Source organism: Biomphalaria glabrata, chromosome 11, assembly GCF_947242115.1.
Source record: "Biomphalaria glabrata chromosome 11, xgBioGlab47.1, whole genome shotgun sequence".
Lineage (NCBI taxonomy): Eukaryota > Metazoa > Mollusca > Gastropoda > Planorbidae > Biomphalaria > Biomphalaria glabrata.
Window position 1 is genome coordinate 20,058,388 of NC_074721.1, and position 21,154 is coordinate 20,079,541.

The 21,154-nt window shown below is 38.6% G+C and overlaps 1 protein-coding gene across 3 annotated transcripts in view; it reads right to left on the reverse strand.

The window, feature by feature from the left end:
- Positions 1–21,154, reverse strand: part of LOC106072563 (uncharacterized) — an 87,365-nt gene that overhangs the window by 60,188 nt on the left and 6,023 nt on the right. Inside the window, exon 2 of one of the 3 annotated variants that reach the window (XM_056045732.1) lies at positions 12,151–12,432. In XM_056045732.1, the coding sequence (XP_055901707.1) occupies positions 12,151–12,432 (282 nt within the window). Of the gene's footprint in view, positions 1–3,032; positions 5,826–12,150; positions 12,433–21,154 lie in introns of those variants that run through there. The other 2 variants (XM_056045734.1, XM_056045733.1) reach the window with 2 other exon arrangements.

Consider the following 21,154-nt stretch of genomic DNA (forward strand, 5'->3'; position numbering starts at 1 on the left):
CAGCACCAAACAAACAAGGCGAAACGTTTTGCTCTCTTTCTTTAATGCCACTTCTTTGGTGACAATAAACAAGACATGAGATCTCTCTCTCTCTCTCTCTCTCATTTAGACTGAACCAAACAAAAGTTGAAACATTTAAAAAGCAGGATTTAACACAAAATATTTTATTGCGGTAGAACTGCTCTGTATTTCAAAATATTTTTTTTTAGTAAATTTTCATAGCCAAAAAAAAAAGCGTGAAATAAATGTTAAATGAGGAAATCAATTCCGAAAGAAGACACTTCCAACAATAGGTCAACATAACTGACAACCATCGTGAATCATGTCATAACAAGTTGAGTAAATGGACTCAAACTGGTTGTCAGCTGTCAAATCAGGAAATGTCTACTTTTAATTGTATGTAACCTTCAAATTGTTGACATTTCTTCAGTTACCAGTCTACTAAACACTCAAGTATGTAGTGTTACTGTTCTAGATTCATAAATATATAACTTAATAATATATAACTCAGATTACTCCCTGAGAGTAACCCCGCAAGGAAAGAGTTAATCTGTGTAGAATACTTCAAACAGTGTCACTAACGTATATAACAATATGAAAGGCAAGATTACATGGCAGTGGCATAATAATTATTATTTGTTGTAGATAAAAATTACGATCCTCGTTTGGGGGTCCCTCTCAAGTGGGGACCCGGGCAGCCTTTCGAATTTTGACATCCTCTTTCCCCACCATAGCTACGCTACTGCTCGGCGAGCCACGCTTCTTCGTATGTTAATATCATTGAACATTTGTGGACTATACTTCAATTAGACCTGCATCTTCTAGATATGACTCGATACTAGACCTGGGTTCAGCAATCTGCGACTCGCGAGCCACATGCGGCTCTTTGGATATTAAGCTACGGCTCTTTATACTAAAATCTTATTTATTTTATCGAAAAAAAAATGAATCGATTAACTAAGATTAGGCACCGATTCTATCTCTCAGCCACTTGTACTTGCTTTTCACACACCCCCTCTCCATGTCTTCAAATGTAACATATTTGTAGGTGGAAGAACTCCAAGGGTTGCTACCGCTTTCGTGACAAACTAGAGGAGAAGGAGTGAATGCCGTGCAAAAATGCCTTGAAGACAATAAGATCGATTTAAATAAATTCTGTTTCAAAAGCAACTGATGAAGCCAGAAGTATGACAGGAAAAAATGAAAGAGAATCTGCGATTCTCCACGTATGTCTTACGTTTCACTGCCTACTCCAGCAAGAAGTGCTTGTCAAAAGTACTCTGCCATCGTCAGTTGAAAGAATTCTTAAACGAAATGGAGACTCTGACCTCTTTCTTCCCAATAAAGTGCGGGTATGGTGTTGAAACTTCCAGATTTGTACTTGAATTAAATTAACACATTCCTAAATGGGGGAGGTATTAATCCCCCTGAATTAGAGAACGACAAATGGTTGCTATAATGTGACTTTATGATGGATATATCAGCAAAAATAAAGGAGATGAATCGAAAACTACAAGAAAATGGAAACCCAGCAGATGTTTTGTTTGGTAGAAGATAAGAGCGGTGGATGAGCAGTAAAGCGCTTGGATTCCGAACCCGGGTCCCAAATAAGAATCCTGGTGAAGACGGATTTTTTTTTCTCTGAATATTTTTTGGCGCTTCTAAATCCACCCAGCTCTAATGGGTACCTTACGTTAGTTGGGAAAAGTTATGGCGGTTGGTCGTTGTGCTGGCCACATGACCCCCTTGTTAACCGTGGGCCACAGAAAGAGATAACCTTTACATGATCTGCCCTCAGATCGCTAGGTCTGAAAGGAGAACTTGACTTATTCAGAGTGGTAAATGACTTCATTTTCACTTTCTAAAGCAATCTCTCGATAAAACCTGTGCAACTGTTGACAGGAATTACTTCGCACAGTTATTTGAACAAAAATACAGATGAATTAGCTGAGAGATTTGAGCATTTCAAAACCAACAAAACCATTCTAGCATTCATAGTAAATCCCCTCAACACAAATAGTAACGAAAACCACATTGAGCCATTTGGAATTGATACTAGACTTCAAAAAGTAAGGCTTTGTGGAGGAGAGAATGTTGAAAAGCAAGTTGAAAGAGTTGGCGATCCAGAAATGTATGTACGTAACGCAACAAAAGTGGACAGCTTTCAAAAGAATGTCACGAGATGAGGCACTTGTACTCGCCGCATGGAATTGTTTTCCAGACTGCTACAGTGAATTCAAATGGGTGGCTATTGGAGTGCTAACTATATTCGGATCGACATATTCATGTGAGCAAGCGTTCTCTTGCATACATATAATTAAAAGTAAAGTAAGAAGCCAACAAGCAAATGAACATTTAAAGTCGTGTTTGAAACTAAAAACAAGTTATGAGACAAATGTATCCAAACTTTCTAAAATCCAAAGCCATCGCTCTCATTAAATTTGTTTGCTCAATTGTTTTGTTAAAGTAAAAGTTAGTGTTTAATGTAAATGTTTAATTCTTTTAATGTATTTACTTACAAAATAAACAATTATCTAATAATGCCATACATATAGTATCTAATTTGTTTTGAAAAACACTAGTCATATATTAATAAATAAATATTTTTCCTTAGGAATAAATAGATTCGTTTTTATTTATCAAAGAACTTTATTTATGCTAGTACTATTTATAGTTGGAAAGAAAAAACTTTGTGACTCTTTAAAAAGTTTGAAATTGTATAATTTGGAATTTTTTGGCTCTTCCGACTCAAAAGGTTGCCGACCCCTGTAGGCCTGTACTAGACTAGAGTCAACGATAGACAAAGCTAAGAGTCAATGCCTTACTTGAATCAGTCCTATACCTGTATCACTGTTAGAGTATACCAACTCAGCTAATGTGTTTGCATGTAATCATGCACATTTTCTTTCTAGTTATTTGAGGGCATGCAGTCACCATGCATTTTCTGTCAAATCACTCAAGAAAAGATGCACAGAATGATGAATGAACACTGTGTCTAGTAAGATAAACACACACACACACTTTGTTCCTACCTTGATAAATGTCTCAGCAATCTGTTTACCAAAGAAACGAAAACACGCAGAACTTCAAGTAGATTCAGCTTCTCATTCTCCCCCATGACACAGGCAGAGCCACACAAAGTCAAACAAATACAGAGAAATGATCAGGCAACATGTCCTCCAACTAGACAGATTGGGGATTGCTGGCTGCCCACCAAAAGAGTCAGTTCACTTATTCTACAGGGTGATTAAACTATCAAACTGTTTTACTTCTATTTTATTGGCTAAGACTTTAGATCTAAACTACCTTATAAACATACTCAGTAAGGGCCAATTAGATTTGAGCTATTGGCGTTTAATTAATTGACAGCCCGACCCCTATACGAATGTCGGCAATTACCCTTAGAAGCTCAAGGTGAGCTCCTAATCATGTCTTTCATTGGCCGGCCTTTACTTTTTTCTCTTTGTGCTCGCTTTGAAAGTAGAATGGATGTTTCTGTAGATCAACCTAACGCACTTTTATCAAAACATTTCAGAGTGTTCATCTCCATCAATGTCATTATTTCTTCCTTTAGTTCTGGCAATCAAAGGGTCAATAGTTTCAAGTTCAACTTTAATGAGAAACCCTAAAAAAAAAATGTATCGAATTAACGGTTAGGACGGTGAAGGGGGGGGGTGTACTAGTGCAGACATGCGCATTCTCAGCTCCCCCTAAAACAGAACATTCAAAGCCTAACTGTCTACACAGCCAGCGTGGACTCTACACAATCTATTGACAAATGTTGTTTTGTTGTCTCTTGCCGACCAGGATTTCAAACTTAGAAGTTGATAAACAAACAGGATACGACTGACTACAAGGATGGAACAACAACATTAAGTAAGAACTATTCTGTGCGTCGATTCTTAGTAGTTGTAGCAGTTTGAAAGCACCTGTAATAAGCACCATCCCATTCCAGAAAACAGAATGAAACGTTGTTTCTTGATCTTTGAAAGAGAAGGAAACAAAACGACGCTCCCCGCTCATTGAACTTATTGTCTAGACTTATAGTTCCAATACCTCGCACTAGTATTTCTTTTCTCAATGATACTTTTTTATGAACTCAATTCCCCGCGTGATGGCTGAATGGTCAAGCGCTTGACTTCCGAATCGAGGAGTCACAGGTTTGAATCTCGATGAAGACTGGAATTTTGAACTTTATGATTTTCAGGACACCCCTGAAGAGTCCACCAAACTCACCTGACATTAGTAGTGGAAAATAAAAGCCGTTGGTCGTTATGCTAGCCACATGACACCTCCGTTAACCATCGTACAATGTACAATCTGAACAAACAAAATGTCGTGCATAGAGTTCCACATTTGCACTAATGACGTAGTACTGGGGAAAGAAGTGTCTGAGAAATACACTACTATATTGAGTTAAGTTCTTCAGCCTTTGATTGGCTGAAATGTTTCTTTAAATACAATGTTAAGTTTACTTAGACTTTGTGTGTGTGTGTGTGTGTCCACCTTTGTAAGGCTTTGTCCTCCTCTGGGTGAGCTTGTATCTGGTAACCCTACCTTTACGCCATTAACACCACACGTGACCTTTGTCCCCTCCCCAATTAACAAATAAATAAAATATACATGTAAAAAAAAATAACTCATTAGGAAACGAATACAAGAAGTTTGAGGTTAAAGTGACATTTTAGTTTTAAGGTTTTATTCTCTATGCGTCAAGTTTAGCAAAGACATTTGCTACAGTGAGAAAGTATCTAGTATGAAAAATAAAAGTAGTTTCTTATTTTTTAAAAATGTATGTATCATCGTGAGCGGCAAGAGTAGGGCGCCATGTGTCGGCGCCTCCTGACAAGTAGACAACAAAGTGCTCATTGTGTTTCAACTTTGACATCTCGTCGTGTCCTGCTTGGAGATTAAAATAGAAACTGGCGTGGTTTCCATGGCGATGAGATAAACATTGAAGGCCCATCTTGTGGTGGATCAGTTCCATTCCTAATAGAGAAACACATTAGCTGAGGCATTGACTTGTTCGAGACACACAATCATGACATTCAAACACGAACTAGCTCCAACAGAAGATTTCATGCGTACCATAGGAGGTTAGCGGCTCAAAACAAACTGTTGGAATTATAGGAGAATCTCAGCGAGCAGCACTGATTAGAAGGGTTTTGAGTCTGATTGGCCATAGCTGTGTCCTTCTATTACTCTGAGCCAGAAATATCCAATAGTATTTGAGACTACTAAATTAATGTTCCCCCAAAAAGATCCAGAATCATAAAGAAAGTTAAATTACTTGCATCAACAAAACCAATAAGGATTTAGATATGACATGATATCTAGCCACAAGATTACCAAGAATGTTTAGGGGATGCAATGATAACGAGCCATAAGAAAACCCAGAATAACTTTCATATATAATAATGACGAACCCACAGAAAACCCAGATTTACTTACATCAGTGATAATGACGAACCCACAGAAAACCCAGATTTACTTACATCAGTGATAATGATGAACCCACAGAAAACCCAGATTTACTTACATCAGTGATAATGACGAACCCACAGAAAACCCAGATTTACTTACATCAGTGATAATGATGAACCCACAGAAAACCCAGACTTGCTTACATCTTGAATAAAAACGAGCAAAACGAGTCAAGTCTGAGAAGCAACAGAATAACAAGAAAGTGTCGTGTTTGGCCAGTTGGTACAACTTCTTGTGTTTCCTATAACACACTTAATCTCTTAGTGAACTTTTTTTTTCAAATTTAATTATAGACCAATAAGCACGAATACGTTACTAACAGCAACGTATGGAAGAGAATATATATATATATATATATATATATATATATATATATATATATATATATATATATATATATACCGCGTGTTGACGTGAAAAAACAGTGATGTATGAATAAGGACCACATTATCAACAACAACGTCACCACACAAATATAGTGAGTGGGTGTCAGCTATCACGACATGAGATTTAAATATGCAAAGAGTTTGACATAAAAGCAATAAATAGCAAAGGCAGACAATAGCATGCAAGTCTCAGGCAGAAGGAGCCCGCCACGTCCTTCAAGTAGACACATTTTATGACCCGAACAGAACTGCTAAAACAACGCTGTAACGGCATGACCTGAACTTTCAGACAACCTGTCAGGCTCTAGCACTCCTTCTAGTTAGACATTGATGGCCTCCTTCAGCGGTAGAAGGATTATAGTTCATCTCGTAGAGCATCAGTAGCGTGGCACGTTCTGCCAGAGTGGAGCAAGCTGCCTAAGGGTCGCAGGCTGCTGATTTTTCCTCAAGGTTGTCTCCCAAAGTTTCTCTCATGTTTGGGTACAGCCGCAAGGCAGGGGAGGTTTGGATTCAGAGTTTACCTTCTTAAGTTTGTAGACAGCCAAGGCTCCTAATGCACGAAGCTTACTGGTCAAGGCGGCAACTGCTCGCTAAAACATGCCACCAAAATATTCACAGCTTCGTTTTTTTTTTTAAATAGGGTCTATATTGCCTTGAGTTAAATCTATAATATAGTTGAATAATGATGACATTAACAATACATTATCGCGAATCCTATGAAGAATGCAGTAAAGGTTAAAGGTAAAAACTGGGGTATTTCTTAGAAATAAGTTTCTTATTTTCTTATTAGTATTACTTAAAACTTTTATTTTTTTTTTGTAATTAGGTATTTACCTATGTGTCAAACTACAAATGTCTTGGGGAAAAGATTTTTGATCCTGTTTTAGGATGATTTTTAGTTGACCAAATCACATTTGTTTCTTACCTTTACGTACATGCGCTCTTTTAGCCGAACTGTATTTGAATTCTAATTAGAGTCAATGGCTCAGTAGTATAACGTTTGTAATTGAGAGCAGGAGTCTATTCTAAGGAGTCTTTCCAACGGGTCACTTCTCTACTCTAAGGTCTAATCTTCTCCAACAGGTCACTTTTCCACTCTAAGGTCTAACCTTTTCCAACGGGTCACTTCTCCACTCTAAGGTCTAACCTTTTCCAACAGGTCACTTCTCCACTCTAAGGTCTAACCTTTTCCAACAGGTCACTTCTCCACTCTAAGGTCTAACCTTTTCCAACAGGTCACTTCTCCACTCTAATGTCTAACCTTTTCCAACAGGTCACTTCTCTATTCAGAAAATAAAATAAACAAAAAAGGAGATTTAGTTTGGCCCTAGCCACTTTACCCCTTCTATACACTTCAACTGCTGGGACGAGCAATGACCTCTTTAAACAGAAACATAGTCAAAGTATGTAGGTTGGAATTGATGTATAAAGCCTCTAAATATATCTCCTTGGCTAACTTTCCACTACTTAAGAACTAACAAAAAACAAACTCATTTATTTCCAGCCATTTATTTGGAATAACGAGAGGTTCACTTCCACACTAGCAATGGTTGAGGTCTAAATAAACTATCTCTAGGATTTAGGTAACAACTTTTGCACCATACTGAAGCTCGGGTATCAGTTTGTATAATATTATCTCTGCACCGAATTAGTTTAATTTCATATGATAATTATACGCTTGGCTTTGAGCCAAATCTTAAACTACAATGAATGCCTAGTACATTTCAAATTAGCTTCAGCATTGGATTAATGCTGAAGCAGAAATACTGTAGTTAGGCCTAAAACAACTTTATTTCACTAAATTCTCATTCATCGCTGTAATCTTTAGAAGAAAAAAAAGAGGGACGCATGTTCGCGGTAAAAAACTGTCATGTGAAATCCGGCTTCATGATTCAACTCCAGATCAAAACAACGCCTTGGAATGATATAAAAAAAACAACTAATGTGTGAGGTTATAGACGGCGTGCATGTAGACAAAGATACGTTTGTTTCTCCCCAGAGCGCAGACATCACATGCACACAGTGCCCACTGTCCGATTTGGATCTTGTACACATTCAACATGAAGCTATGTCCTGGTGAACTCATCAGCGATAATGTGTGAGTGTGTTTGCCTGAGTGTGGGACAACATAAAACATAGGACATAACATAAACCTTTCTCCGAGTCTTCTATTTACCTAGCGACTTCCTACATTCACATAGAACTGATCTCTTGGGGTGGAGAACAGGAACACACAGCAGATGTCACAATCGAAATAAAACCAGACTCTTAAGTGGAATTATGTTTTGAACAGCATTACATTAGGGTAAACTACTAGGAGACTAGGTCCTAAATACCATTACATTAAGGGTTCCATAGGAACTACTAGGAGACTATGTCCTAAATACCATTACATTAAGGGTTCCTTAAGAACTACTAGGAGACTAGGTCCTAAATACCATTACATTAAGGGTTCCTTAAGAACTACTAGGAGACTAGGTCCTAAATACCATACATTAAGGGTTCCTTAAGAACTACTAGGAGACTAGGTCCTAAATACCATTACATTATGGGTTCCTTAAGAACTACTAGGAGACTAGGTCCTAAATACCATTACATTAAGGGTTCCTTAAGAACTACTAGGAGACTAGGTCCTAAATACCATTACATTATGGGTTCCTTAAGAACTACTTGGAGACTAGGTCCTAAATACTATTACATTATGGGTTCCTTAAGAACTACTTGGAGACTAGGTCCTAAATACTATTACATTATGGGTTCCTTAAGAACTACTAGGAGACTAGGTCCTAAATACCATTACATTATGGGTTCCTTAAGAACTACTTGGAGACTAGGTCCTAAATACTATTACATTATGGGTTCCTTAAGAACTACTTGGAGACTAGGTCCTAAATACTATTACATTATGGGTTCCTTAGACACTACTAGGAGATTATGTTCTGAATACTATTACATTATGGGTTCCTTAGACACTACTAGGAGATTATGTCCTAAATACTATTACATTATGGATTCCTTAGACACTACTAGGAGATTATGTCCTAAATACTATTACATTATGGGTTACTTAGACACTACTAGGAGATTATGTCCTAAATACTATTACATTATGGGTTCCTTAGACACTACTAGGAGATTATGTCCTAAATACTATTACATTATGGGTCCGTAAGAGCTGTTTTCCTAGTAGCGTATTCAAACTCAAGTTGTCTGCTGTCTAGGAAATCACCACATATGCACACCTACAAAACATAAGCCCACACATATCACACACAAGCAACACATCCGTTCACAAAGCACTTTTTTTTTGTATGTAAAATGAAAAACGTAAAACTAATTGAAAACAAAATAAACGAACACAATAAAAAACAAACTCCCCAAACAGAAATGTAGAGCCTAGTAGAAATAGGAACAGAACATGAGTTCTTTGTAAAACGAACCATTAGGCCAGATGAACCATTGCAAGGGACACGTGCAGTAGGGCACAATCTGTAGACAATATGACAAGCGCAGCACAGAGTAAGACATACTCAATACACAATATAGGGCATACTTAGTACACAACAGTCAATAGGACATACTCAATACACACTAGGACATATTCAGTACACAACAGGACATACTTAGTACACAACAGTCAATAGGACATACTCAATACACACTAGGACATATTCAGTACACAACAGGACATACTTAGTACACAATAGTCAATAGGACATACTCAATACACACTATTAGGCCCTACATTTACAAATAACATGTATATGCTATTTAGTCTTTAATAAGTCACATTCATGAGCTCAGAAACAAACTAAACGCTAGAAGTTCCATAGACTCCATAGTTGAACATAAGACACTAGAGTTTAGTCCTAGAGCACTAATCATTAGCACTTTGCAGTACATCCACTGGCTCTCAACAGTTTAAACACTTTCCTGATCGTTTAGCACTCACAGACTTAGTCTTCCCCTAGGTATCCTTGACCACGTGGTCACGTGACAGTCAATACTCTTACTTAAAGTCTACTAAGTGCTTCTCTTAGTGTGTTTATCCCTGTCATTGTGGTGACCACTGACGTCAGTTATTCTGTAACAGAATGGAAGATGACGACAAGTTTACCTGGCTGAGACTACACGGCCAAAGTACGAAATCCATAGTTTTCGAAAAGGGGGAGGGGGGAGTAGTAATCTCGGGTTTGTCGAATGTGACATAGTGACCTTGGAAACAAACTAAAACAACGAATGTGGGGCTACTGGACTGAATGTCTCGGGTTTCTGCCGGAAACATAAAACTAAATCATTGTACGACTGGTGAAATCAAGTCAATGAAAGCTCTGAATGCATGGCCCTAGTGCTACAGTGTTACTTGCCAAAACATCACTTGAAACGTTTGCCAAGGTCACGCTGACTGGCTAACTATTTCCTAGGTGTATTTCTGTCTCTAGACACGCTCTTGGGTGAAAACAAATCACAACTGAATTTTACATAAATAATAATGAGCTATTTTTATATAATAGACACTTCATCAAGAAACTATAACAACAACAAAATATTGCCAAACTAATGATGCCAAAGTATAAACGTATTCAAACTCTGCACTCAAAAATGTCTAACATAATAATAGACATTGCTGGTAGGAAGATCTAGTGGACAAATATATCCATCAGTTGTAAGCCTGTCGTTGTTGAATAAAAGTTCTTGAAATGTTACATTCTTTGCATTGTTTAAACAAGTTCGCATGATTATAGACTTGCAGTTGTGCTCATACCATTCCAGAAATAAACATGACTAAGATCATTTTCTAATAGAAGCCCGAAATCATTGTACAAACAAACTCAGGTGAAGGCCCGACACTGTAATGAACTCAAGACTGTAATTAACTCAGGAATATAATAAAATTAAGACTGTTATGAGGTCAAGTGTGTAATGAACTCAAGGCTGTACTGAACTTTGGATTGTAATGAACTCAAGGCTGTACTGAACTTAGGATTGTAATGAACTCAAGGCTGTACTGAACTTTGGATTGTAATGAAATCAAGGCTGTACTGAACTTAGGATTGTAATGAACTCAAGGCTGTACTGAACTTTGGATTGTAATGAAATCAAGGCTGTACTGAACTTAGGATTGTAATGAACTCAAGGCTGTACTGAACTTTGGATTGTAATGAAATCAAGTCTGTACTGAACTTTGGATTGTAATGAAATCAAGGCTGTACTGAACTTAGGATTGTAATGAACTCAAGGCTGTACTGAACTTTGGATTTTAATGAAATCAAGGCTGTACTGAACTTAGGATTGTAATGAAATCAAGGCTGTACTGAACTTTGGATTGTAATGAAATCAAGGCTGTACTGAACTTAGGATTGTAATGAACTCAAGGCTGTACTGAACTTTGGATTGTAATGAAATCAAGGCTGTACTGAACTTAGAATTGTAATGAAATCAAGGCTGTACTGAACTTAGGATTGTAATGAAATCAAGGCTGTACTGAAATAGGATTGTAATGAAATCAAGATTGTAATGAACTTGGGATTGTAATGAACTCAACACTGTAATTAACTCAGGACTATAATGAAATGCCGAATCTTATAAACTCATGACTGTTTTGACCTCAGGAATGTAATAAAAATTGTAATGAAAGAGAAAAAATCACTGTGGGTGTGACTACTGAGTACATCTCATCGTCATGTTTCTCCAGACCGAACTTTCCCGCACAGAATTGAGCCAACATACACAGCACACATGCATGGCGCAACATTGAAACAGTGAGCAATTAGTGGCCACGGAATGCCCATGAGCGCCAATGCCAAATCACTCGTGAGCTGGAAATACGAGACGCTCAAATTAGCCCGTCCACATCAAGAGTGACCTGTGTCCGATGATTGCCCGCAGGCTTATTAAGTCACTAATTGCGAATCTCATTGATTTCAGCGGTATTTTAGTCTCTGTTATGTCACCGATTAGGTACGGTACACCCTAACAGTCAATGATCTCAAATCACGTGACATACAATGAAGGGAAGTGCCTATTGGATAGAATTGTTTTGATAACCACAATATACTTTAGAATTAGGTTTACAATCTGGTAGAGGTAATGACTTAAAGACATCCCACAATGCAAAAATGGCCAGAAGCCTTATTGTACGTGTACTGTGCAATAAGAATTACGCTATCACGGCTGACAGTTAAAGAGATAGGTTGACGAGAAAGTAACAACTACACAATATGTGCATGCACCTACAACATCGAAATCCAAATGACGTTACTATGTCATAAAGACTCACCTTGTTTCTGGATGATCACGTGACTCGAGTTTTGAGGGTCGATATTCCAGTAGGTGAAACAAAAGCTTATGTTGTCGCATTGCACGGGCCTCGGCCCGTGGTCAATCCCTTTGTGGACCCCCAAAGCAGATCTTCCGGCAGTCTCCTTGGGATTGTCGTAGTAGGAGCATATGCTGGGTGTGACCGTGGAGGGATGACCACTGGTGGTCGTACTCCATGAGGAAGACATGCGGCTGCCCAAGTCCCCAGTAGTCCCTTGAATACCATTGACTTCGAGGCACACTGAAAAAAAAAACGATTGATCAGGGTGAATGTTATCAGTGAGTGAAGTAAGATCAAGTTGGCCACTAGGGGAATAAATGACGTCGATGTATTCACTGTCATTAGATATGTGATGATGAAAAGTTACCGAACCCGTCGTGTATTCAATAATGAAAAGACAGAAACGTATTGAGAGGGGGGAGTAGCAGGTAGGAATAATAGTTTTGGAAATATGTTTGGGGGAAAAATGTGCTGCTTCATCATCGGTCAATGTATATCGTAATAAAAAATACTGTCTTCTTATCTTATATAATACAGACGTTGCTCCAAAGAAGATGATTACGTCCTATGCATCATGCATGTTAACCAATGACTTAAATTCTGCCTAGTCAGTGGTTTCCTGGCTGGCTCAGGCAACCCATTCCATGCTCAAGTAGCACTAGGGAAGATGGAGCATTTGTACACATTTGTTCTAGCATATGGAACGAGGAATGTGCCTTTATCTTTGTGTCTGAGTAATATATTAGATTTTGTTTTTGTATTTGAAGATTATGGTTCAGTGTGTTATGTATAATTGCTACTTTGCTTTTGAGTCTTCTCTTCTGAAGGCTTTCTAAATTTAGTGAATTTACTAACGGTGTTACTCTAGTCAAATGTGAATATTCGTTTGTTATGAATTTCACTGCACTATTTTGTGTCTGTTCCAGTTTCTTAATGTTTTCTTGAGTTGAGGGGTCCCAAACAGAGGATGCATATTCTATAATTGGTCTAACCATGGTTAAATAACATTTTAATTTTTATGTCTTCTGATTTATCAAAGTATCTGCTCTGGACTGACGTCTGGGTGTCCCGGGTTCGAACCCTTAAGGAAAGTTTAATAAAAAACTTCAATTTCGAAGGAAATCAAAAGGAATAAAGACTAAAACATAAAGGACTGCCATCACTGTGAACAAGATCTTCCAGTGTTCCTGTGATTAAGTGTCGGCCACCGAGCCGCCCATTAAGCGCTAAATACTACTTATGTGGTGGTGGTTTTTTAGGGGCACTTTGAAAAGAAACTATATCTTATGTTTGTAATCACATATACAACAAATCATGAACTGAAACCCTGTAGTAATATAAGATGTTGCATTACTTTTGTAGGTCAATATAGACTTACTAGACTAGCTCGTGGTTTGTGTGATCTTTTAGTCTTAAACAGTAGAACACCATAAGACACATTCAATAGAAAAATCTATATAATTATTAGGGGGAGGGGGGCTGTTTAAACGGAGAGTACATCGCCCTACATTGGCCAAGATGGTCTAATTTCAGACAGAGCAACTACAAGGGACGCAAATCCCTTTATTTTTTTCGTCGCGGAAAGCAATCTACCAATTGATCATATTGTTACAAATGAACAGTGATAGGTAGAGGTCAACGTATGACCCCGGCGAGATGACACAGCATCTAGTGTTCCCTGGAATCTACATGTACAAACAAAGACAGGATGTGACGTGTCCACACGTGTTGTTCCAGGGGACGAATAGATCTAAGTAGGGGGACAGTTACTAATGAACAGTGACAGATAAAGGTCACTACGTGTGACCCCGACTTGATGACACTGCAGCGAGTGTTTTCTGGAATCTACGTGTATAAATAAAGACAGGATGTGACGTTTCCTGACTTGTTATTCCAGAGAATACTAGGAGTGTTTGTGCAACTTTGGAGAAGCGATTAGGGACTCTATATAAGCCAGAAAGTTAATGTGAAAGTCAGTCGTATGGAGTCGTGAGTGAGCCGTTACAGTCGATACAGACGATGTAAGACGTGTGCGGCTCTGTGGAAGAGAAATGTGTACGACTCGATGCAAGTTAACTAGGGTAGAGTTAACTGGAGTGGACTACTGTCGCTAAAGTCTATACAGCGAACTACAGTGGACTTGAGCCGTTACAGTCGATACAGTCGATGTAAGACGTGTGCGGTTCTGATTCGGTAGACTTGAGTACGACTTGGTTCAGCTTTGGGAGACCTGGAGCGACACTGGGAAGTGTGTCGTTGGTCTGTTCTGTGGAATACGGCTCGAGGAAAGTTGAGAAGAGATGAATTGCAACGAAGTGAAGAGATGAATTGCAACGAAGTATAGCTAACTGTAAACTGACAGATATTGTACAGTCTTCTACGCTACATGTTACAGTAACGAATTGTTAGAGTTAATAGTCATTAAAGTTATATGAAACTGAAAGTTTAGTCGTCAAGTTCTTTGCTGTGTTTTTATTTGTGTGACAACTAATACATCTAGCCAGAAGATTGAGAAATACGTAACAATTGGTGTCAGAAGTGGGATCTTGCTGGCTAGAATGTGTTCCATCAAACTTCTTATTGAACTTGACATGAAAGAACTTAGACAAGAGCTTCGAGAAAGAGGTCTACAGCTTAACGGAAATAAGGAAACGCTAACAGCACGTCTCAGACAAGCCCTGTTGGAGGAAGATGAGAATCCGGACACTTGCCAATTTGAAATCAAACCTAATACGATGGAGCTCCTGAGAACCTTGCAATACAAAATGAACTCGGTGAAAGAGAGCATTAAGGAGATAGAATCAGAAATCAACACCAGATTTTCTTCATTTAACCAGTTGACCAAAGCCATGAATGAAAATGAACAAATAGCTACCACGCCCAACAAGACAGAAGAACAAATAAAAGATCAAACGAGAATCATGATTAATGAGCTGCTGAACACTCAGCAGTATCAGATTGAGTCGACAGATGAAAGAGCTACACCATTGATGAACAGCGAACAATTGTCCAACCAAGAATGTGGCGATACAGACAATTACGATAAAGATGCTGGTGATGGCTGTGCTGTCTGTGACTGTGATAGCAAACCAAACGAATGTGGCCAACAAGAAATGAAAAGAGACGGTAGCTGTTTCTGTTTCAACGAAAAGCAGAATGAGACCGCTGAAGAAACAATAAAAGAGACCTATAGTTTGACCGAAGCTTTAGCTACAGATAAACCTGATATGAGTACCTCAACTAGCCAAACAGATCAAGACAACGTTGGGTCTGCGTCCAAGCCTGTTGCTGTGGGCCTTAAAGACTTCTATCTTCTATCTGCCAGTGTCTACGAGAGGAACTCGAAGCTTGATTACTGCACTCATGCGTTTGACAAGAACTGTACGTACGTAGCTATGCAAGAAGATTGTGAATGCCAAGAAATACACCAACAAGCTCTAGACTTAACAGAAGCTTGTGCAGCTATCAAGGTAGGCGCGAGAAGCCCTGGTGATAGTCAAGGAATTACAATAGAAACTGATGCTGAAGTTGATGGACCTTTGCACGTTGAATGTTATCAACCTGCCCCACAGTCGAGTCCTCCAGACTCGGATGAAGGTGATGACGTGTTTGACAACTTGCCTTCAAGTGGACTTGCTGATCATTCGCAAAGCATCCATCGAAGAATAATGCTGAAACAACTTGTTAGATCAACAGTCTTGATGACTACAGCTATGAAATGCAATGCCTTCCTATGTGCTAAGTGGCTGCCATCAGCATTGATCGACAAGAAAGTAAGACAACGACAACGACATCAACGCAACCAAAGAAATATCAAATGGAGGAGGCGGAGAAAGCGACATATGCAGAGTGCAACGTGGATGGCTCCAACAAGATCAAGATACAAACCCACCCTTCTCCCACTGATAGACCCCCACCTGCATTTATGAAACTCCATAGCCCATGTTGTTAGAAAACAAGCCCACCACTTCTCCCACTGATAGACCCCCACCTGCACTGATGAAACTCCACAGCCCATGTTTTTAGAAAGATTCTGTCCGGAACCATCAGACCAAAGAAGAAAGCCTTACGAATCAGTTGAAAGTGTGAAGCCACTAATGAATAATCTAAGAACATTCCTCATGAGAATAGGTTGATGAAGTATAACAGAGGTTTTAGAAGAACGCTAATTACGTCAGAAGCAAGAAGGACAGAAAAGAAGTAGTTTAAGATGTCAGAACTGTAGTGAGTAACCATCTGTGACAAAACTGTACAAGAAGATCAACCCAACAGGCATCGTACAAACCCAAAGTCAGTTGCTGTTGTAAGAAGAACATGTGAATATTGCTGTACTGTAATGAACCTGGTCATCTCTGAAGAAGCTCTGGAAAAAGCCCTAACCCATCTGTAAAAAGATGCTTGAAAATGTAAAACTCAGCCAGTGAAGCACGAACTCGTTAGAATGCTGATAAATTTTCTCGACAAGAGTGCCCAATGTCGTCATCTGAAGGTCGATGTTTCCATACCAAGATTGATGAAAACATTTGTGAGGAACTGCTGAAAAATCAGGATTTGGCTTCCATTCTTCTATGGAAAGAAGATGGACTGCGACTGCCAGATTGAAAGAACATCTCTGAGAAGGGGGCAACCACCAAAGCTTCCTACTTGATCGTCGATCGATTTCATCAGTATCGTGATGAAGTAGAATCTGTTCGGGACGAACAGATCTAAGAAGGGGGCAGTGTTACAAATGAACAGTGATAGGTAGAGGTCAACGTATGACCCCGGCGAGATGACACAGCATCTAGTGTTCCCTGGAATCTACATGTACAAACAAAGACAGGATGTGACGTGTCCACACGTGTTGTTCCAGGGGACGAATAGATCTAAGTAGGGGGACAGTTACTAATGAACAGTGACAGATAAAGGTCACTACGTGTGACCCCGACTTGATGACACTGCAGCGAGTGTTTTCTGGAATCTACGTGTATAAATAAAGACAGGATGTGACGTTTCCTGACTTGTTATTCCAGAGAATACTAGGAGTGTTTGTGCAACTTTGGAGAAGCGATTAGGGACTCTATATAAGCCAGAAAGTTAATGTGAAAGTCAGTCGTATGGAGTCGTGAGTGAGCCGTTACAGTCGATACAGACGATGTAAGACGTGTGCGGCTCTGTGGAAGAGAAATGTGTACGACTCGATGCAAGTTAACTAGGGTAGAGTTAACTGGAGTGGACTACTGTCGCTAAAGTCTATACAGCGAACTACAGTGGACTTGAGCCGTTACAGTCGATACAGTCGATGTAAGACGTGTGCGGTTCTGATTCGGTAGACTTGAGTACGACTTGGTTCAGCTTTGGGAGACCTGGAGCGACACTGGGAAGTGTGTCGTTGGTCTGTTCTGTGGAATACGGCTCGAGGAAAGTTGAGAAGAGATGAATTGCAACGAAGTGAAGAGATGAATTGCAACGAAGTATAGCTAACTGTAAACTGACAGATATTGTACAGTCTTCTACGCTACATGTTACAGTAACGAATTGTTAGAGTTAATAGTCATTAAAGTTATATGAAACTGAAAGTTTAGTCGTCAAGTTCTTTGCTGTGTTTTTATTTGTGTGACAACTAATACATCTAGCCAGAAGATTCAGAAATACGTAACAATATTTTCTGAATTATCATCAATACAAATGTCCATGTGTTACTAACAAACACGAGCTAACATCATGTTGATACTTTACGCACAATTTGAGATATATCAATGGTGAAATTCATCTCAAGGACTACAGGTATTATAATCACATCTATTGTGCATTAAAATAATTGTGCAGGGCTATGTGTCATTAGGATCGCGTCAAAGGAGTAATAGATTATGAGTCTGAAATAACAGTAAAATCAAAATGTATTCATAAACTGGCTAATCAATAACAGCAGTAGAAAAAAGTCTAATTATAAATAGTGTCTGTCTCCCAAGTTTTGGAACCACTGATCTAAGTAAAGTAAATCTGAGAATTCATGTACAGGATCGATACTGCCATGTTCATCCCACCCCGTGTGAAGCGCATCAATAATTAGTTCTTTGTTGTAGGATCTTGTTTCCAAGCGCGTGCAAAGAGTCCAAGCTCCAGGCTCTCGTGGCATCACGGGACAGGAAGACTTCCTCGAAAGAAAGTGTGTACGGGAAGTACATTTTTAATGGGACAATGGAGATGGACAAGAAAGTTGAAAACCTACACTGGTCTATCAGCTGGACAGCATCTCGTTAAAGAGATGGCACTGGCACTGGACATATGTCCACCTACTTATCACAGTTTCAGAGAAAAATTCAATGATTTTGTCTTACAAGTTACTTTTTACAATTTGTTTGGAATGCCATAGTCCTTGTGTTCTATTGAGACTAGGGACAACGTTTTTTTTTTCCTTCTACCAAGTTGCACCGATTGTTCTCTTTACAAAAATTTTCTTGGAATTGATGCCAGACTGTAGGTTTTTTTTCGATACTCCAATAACGTTTACTGTATAAGCCAACTCATTAGAAAGCTCATGCTAACAATATTGTTGGTTCAATATTCAAATATTAACCGAATCTTTGATAAAGTGAGTTTCAAAGAAGTACTTAAAAAATCGTTCCTGCAAAATACGACTGAACCCTTGCAGATCTCCATATCAAAAGATTGAACCCTTGCAGGTCTCCATATCAAAAGATTGAACCCTTGCAGGTCTCCTTATCAAAAGATTGAACCCTTGCAGGTCTCCTTATCAAAAGATTGAACCCTTGCAGGTCTCCATATCAAAAGATTGAACTCCATATCAAAAGATTGAACCCTTTCAGGTCTCCTTATCAAAAGATTGAACTCCATATCAAAAGATTGGACCCTTGCAGGTCTCCATATCAAAAGATTGAACTCCATATCAAAAGATTGAACTCCATATCAAAAGATTGAACCCTTGCAGGTCTCCATATCAAAAGATTGAACCCTTGCAGGTCTCCATATCAAAAGATTGAACCCTTGCAGGTCTCTATATCAAAAGATTGAACCCTTGCAGGTCTCCTTATCAAAAGGTTGAACCCTTGCAGGTCTCCATTTCAAAAGATTGAACCCTTGCAGGTCTCCATATCAAAAGATTGAACTCCATATCAAAAGATTGAACCCTTGCAGGTCTTCATATCAAAAGATTGAACCCTTGCAGGTCTCCTTATCAAAAGGTTGAACCCTTGCAGGTCTCCTTATCAAAAGATTGAACTCCATATCAAAAGATTGAACCCTTGCAGGTCTCCATATCAAAAGATTGAACCCTTGCAGGTCTCCATTTCAAAAGATTGAACCCTTGCAGGTCTCCATATCAAAAGATTGAACTCCATATCAAAAGATTGAACCCTTGCAGGTCTTCATATCAAAAGATTGAACCCTTGCAGGTCTCCTTATCAAAAGGTTGAACACTTGCAGGTCTCCTTATCAAAAGATTGAACTCCATATCAAAAGATTGAACCCTTGCAGGTCTCCATATCAAAAGATTGAACTCCATATCAAAAGATTGAACTCCATATCAAAAGATTGAACCCTTGCAGGTCTCCATATCAAAAGATTGAACCCTTGCAGGTCTTCATATTAAAAGATTGAACCCTTGCAGGTTTCCTTATCAAAAGATTGAACCCTTGCAGGTCTCCTTATCAAAAGGTTGAACCCTTGCAGGTCTCCATTTCAAAAGATTGAACCCTTGAAGGTCTCCATATCAAAAGATTGAACTCCATATCAAAAGATTGAACCCTTGCAGGTCTTCATATCAAAAGATTGAACCCTTGCAGGTCTCCTTATCAAAAGGTTGAACCCTTGCAGGTCTCCTTATCAAAAGGTTGAACCCTTGCAGGTCTCCTTATCAAAAGATTGAACCCTTGCAGGTCTCCTTATCAAAAGGTTGAACCCTTGAAGGTCTCCTTATCAAAAGGTTGAACCCTTGCAGGTCCCAATATCAAGTAAGAAGTTGGTATTTGTAGTTGTACATCATTTTTTATACAAACAGTAAACATAGCGTAGAATTAAAGCATGCTAATACGATGACGGTGAATTTTTTTCTTCGGCCAACAATTCTCTGCGAATGCTACACCATTTACTTCAAAGTTTAGACTTCCTCTGCTACAAAACATTGATGACCAAGTCGCTAGTCACCCTATGAGATCCACTGGTCTAGACTATCGCTTACCACTTGCAGACAAGACGACAGCTGCGACACACGTTTCAGGGACACCAAACTGCCTGGACGTTGAATTCAGTACTGAGATGGGAAAGGGGGGGGGGGGGGGGCGCACTGCGAAATGTGCTTGAAAATGTTAAAACAATCGATACATAATTGATTACAGGTGTAAATCGATATGGAAGTTTGTAATTCAATACGCAAACTTATTAAGTCGTAGACCATCTTGCAGTTTACTTTTAAAGCTCGAAAGATCTATATCCGTGTAGGCTACAGTAAAAGTTTAGTAAGCAGACATTGGACAAAATACTAGTTGTTTTTTTTTGTTGTTGTTGTTGTTTTTTTTATATTCTACTAAAGCTGCATGTGTGTTGAATTTAACTGAATCCAACATTGAAATACATTGACACCCTTATCTCAATACTAATAGCAACAATTGAGATCAGAATTAATAATAATAATCTTTAGGATCCATAAGGAACTTTGTCTTACAATGTGTGCATTATTTTTTTTTAAATTTAATTTTAGAAAATGAAATGTATTAAATTATGTGACTTAGATAAAAATTACTGAGATTTTTAGTTTGTTTTGAATCGTGCGTCTTACAAAGCATGAAGATAAAGCCAAGTACCAAGTATTGTCTTCATTGATAAACTGCATAATATTAGCAGCATAAGTCACTTTATCCATAGCAGAGTACATACTGTACATAAGCTTTGATGTTCTCATTACTAATAATTAGAAATCTCAATTCGTTACAGACAATGTAATTCTTATTTACATTAATCGCTG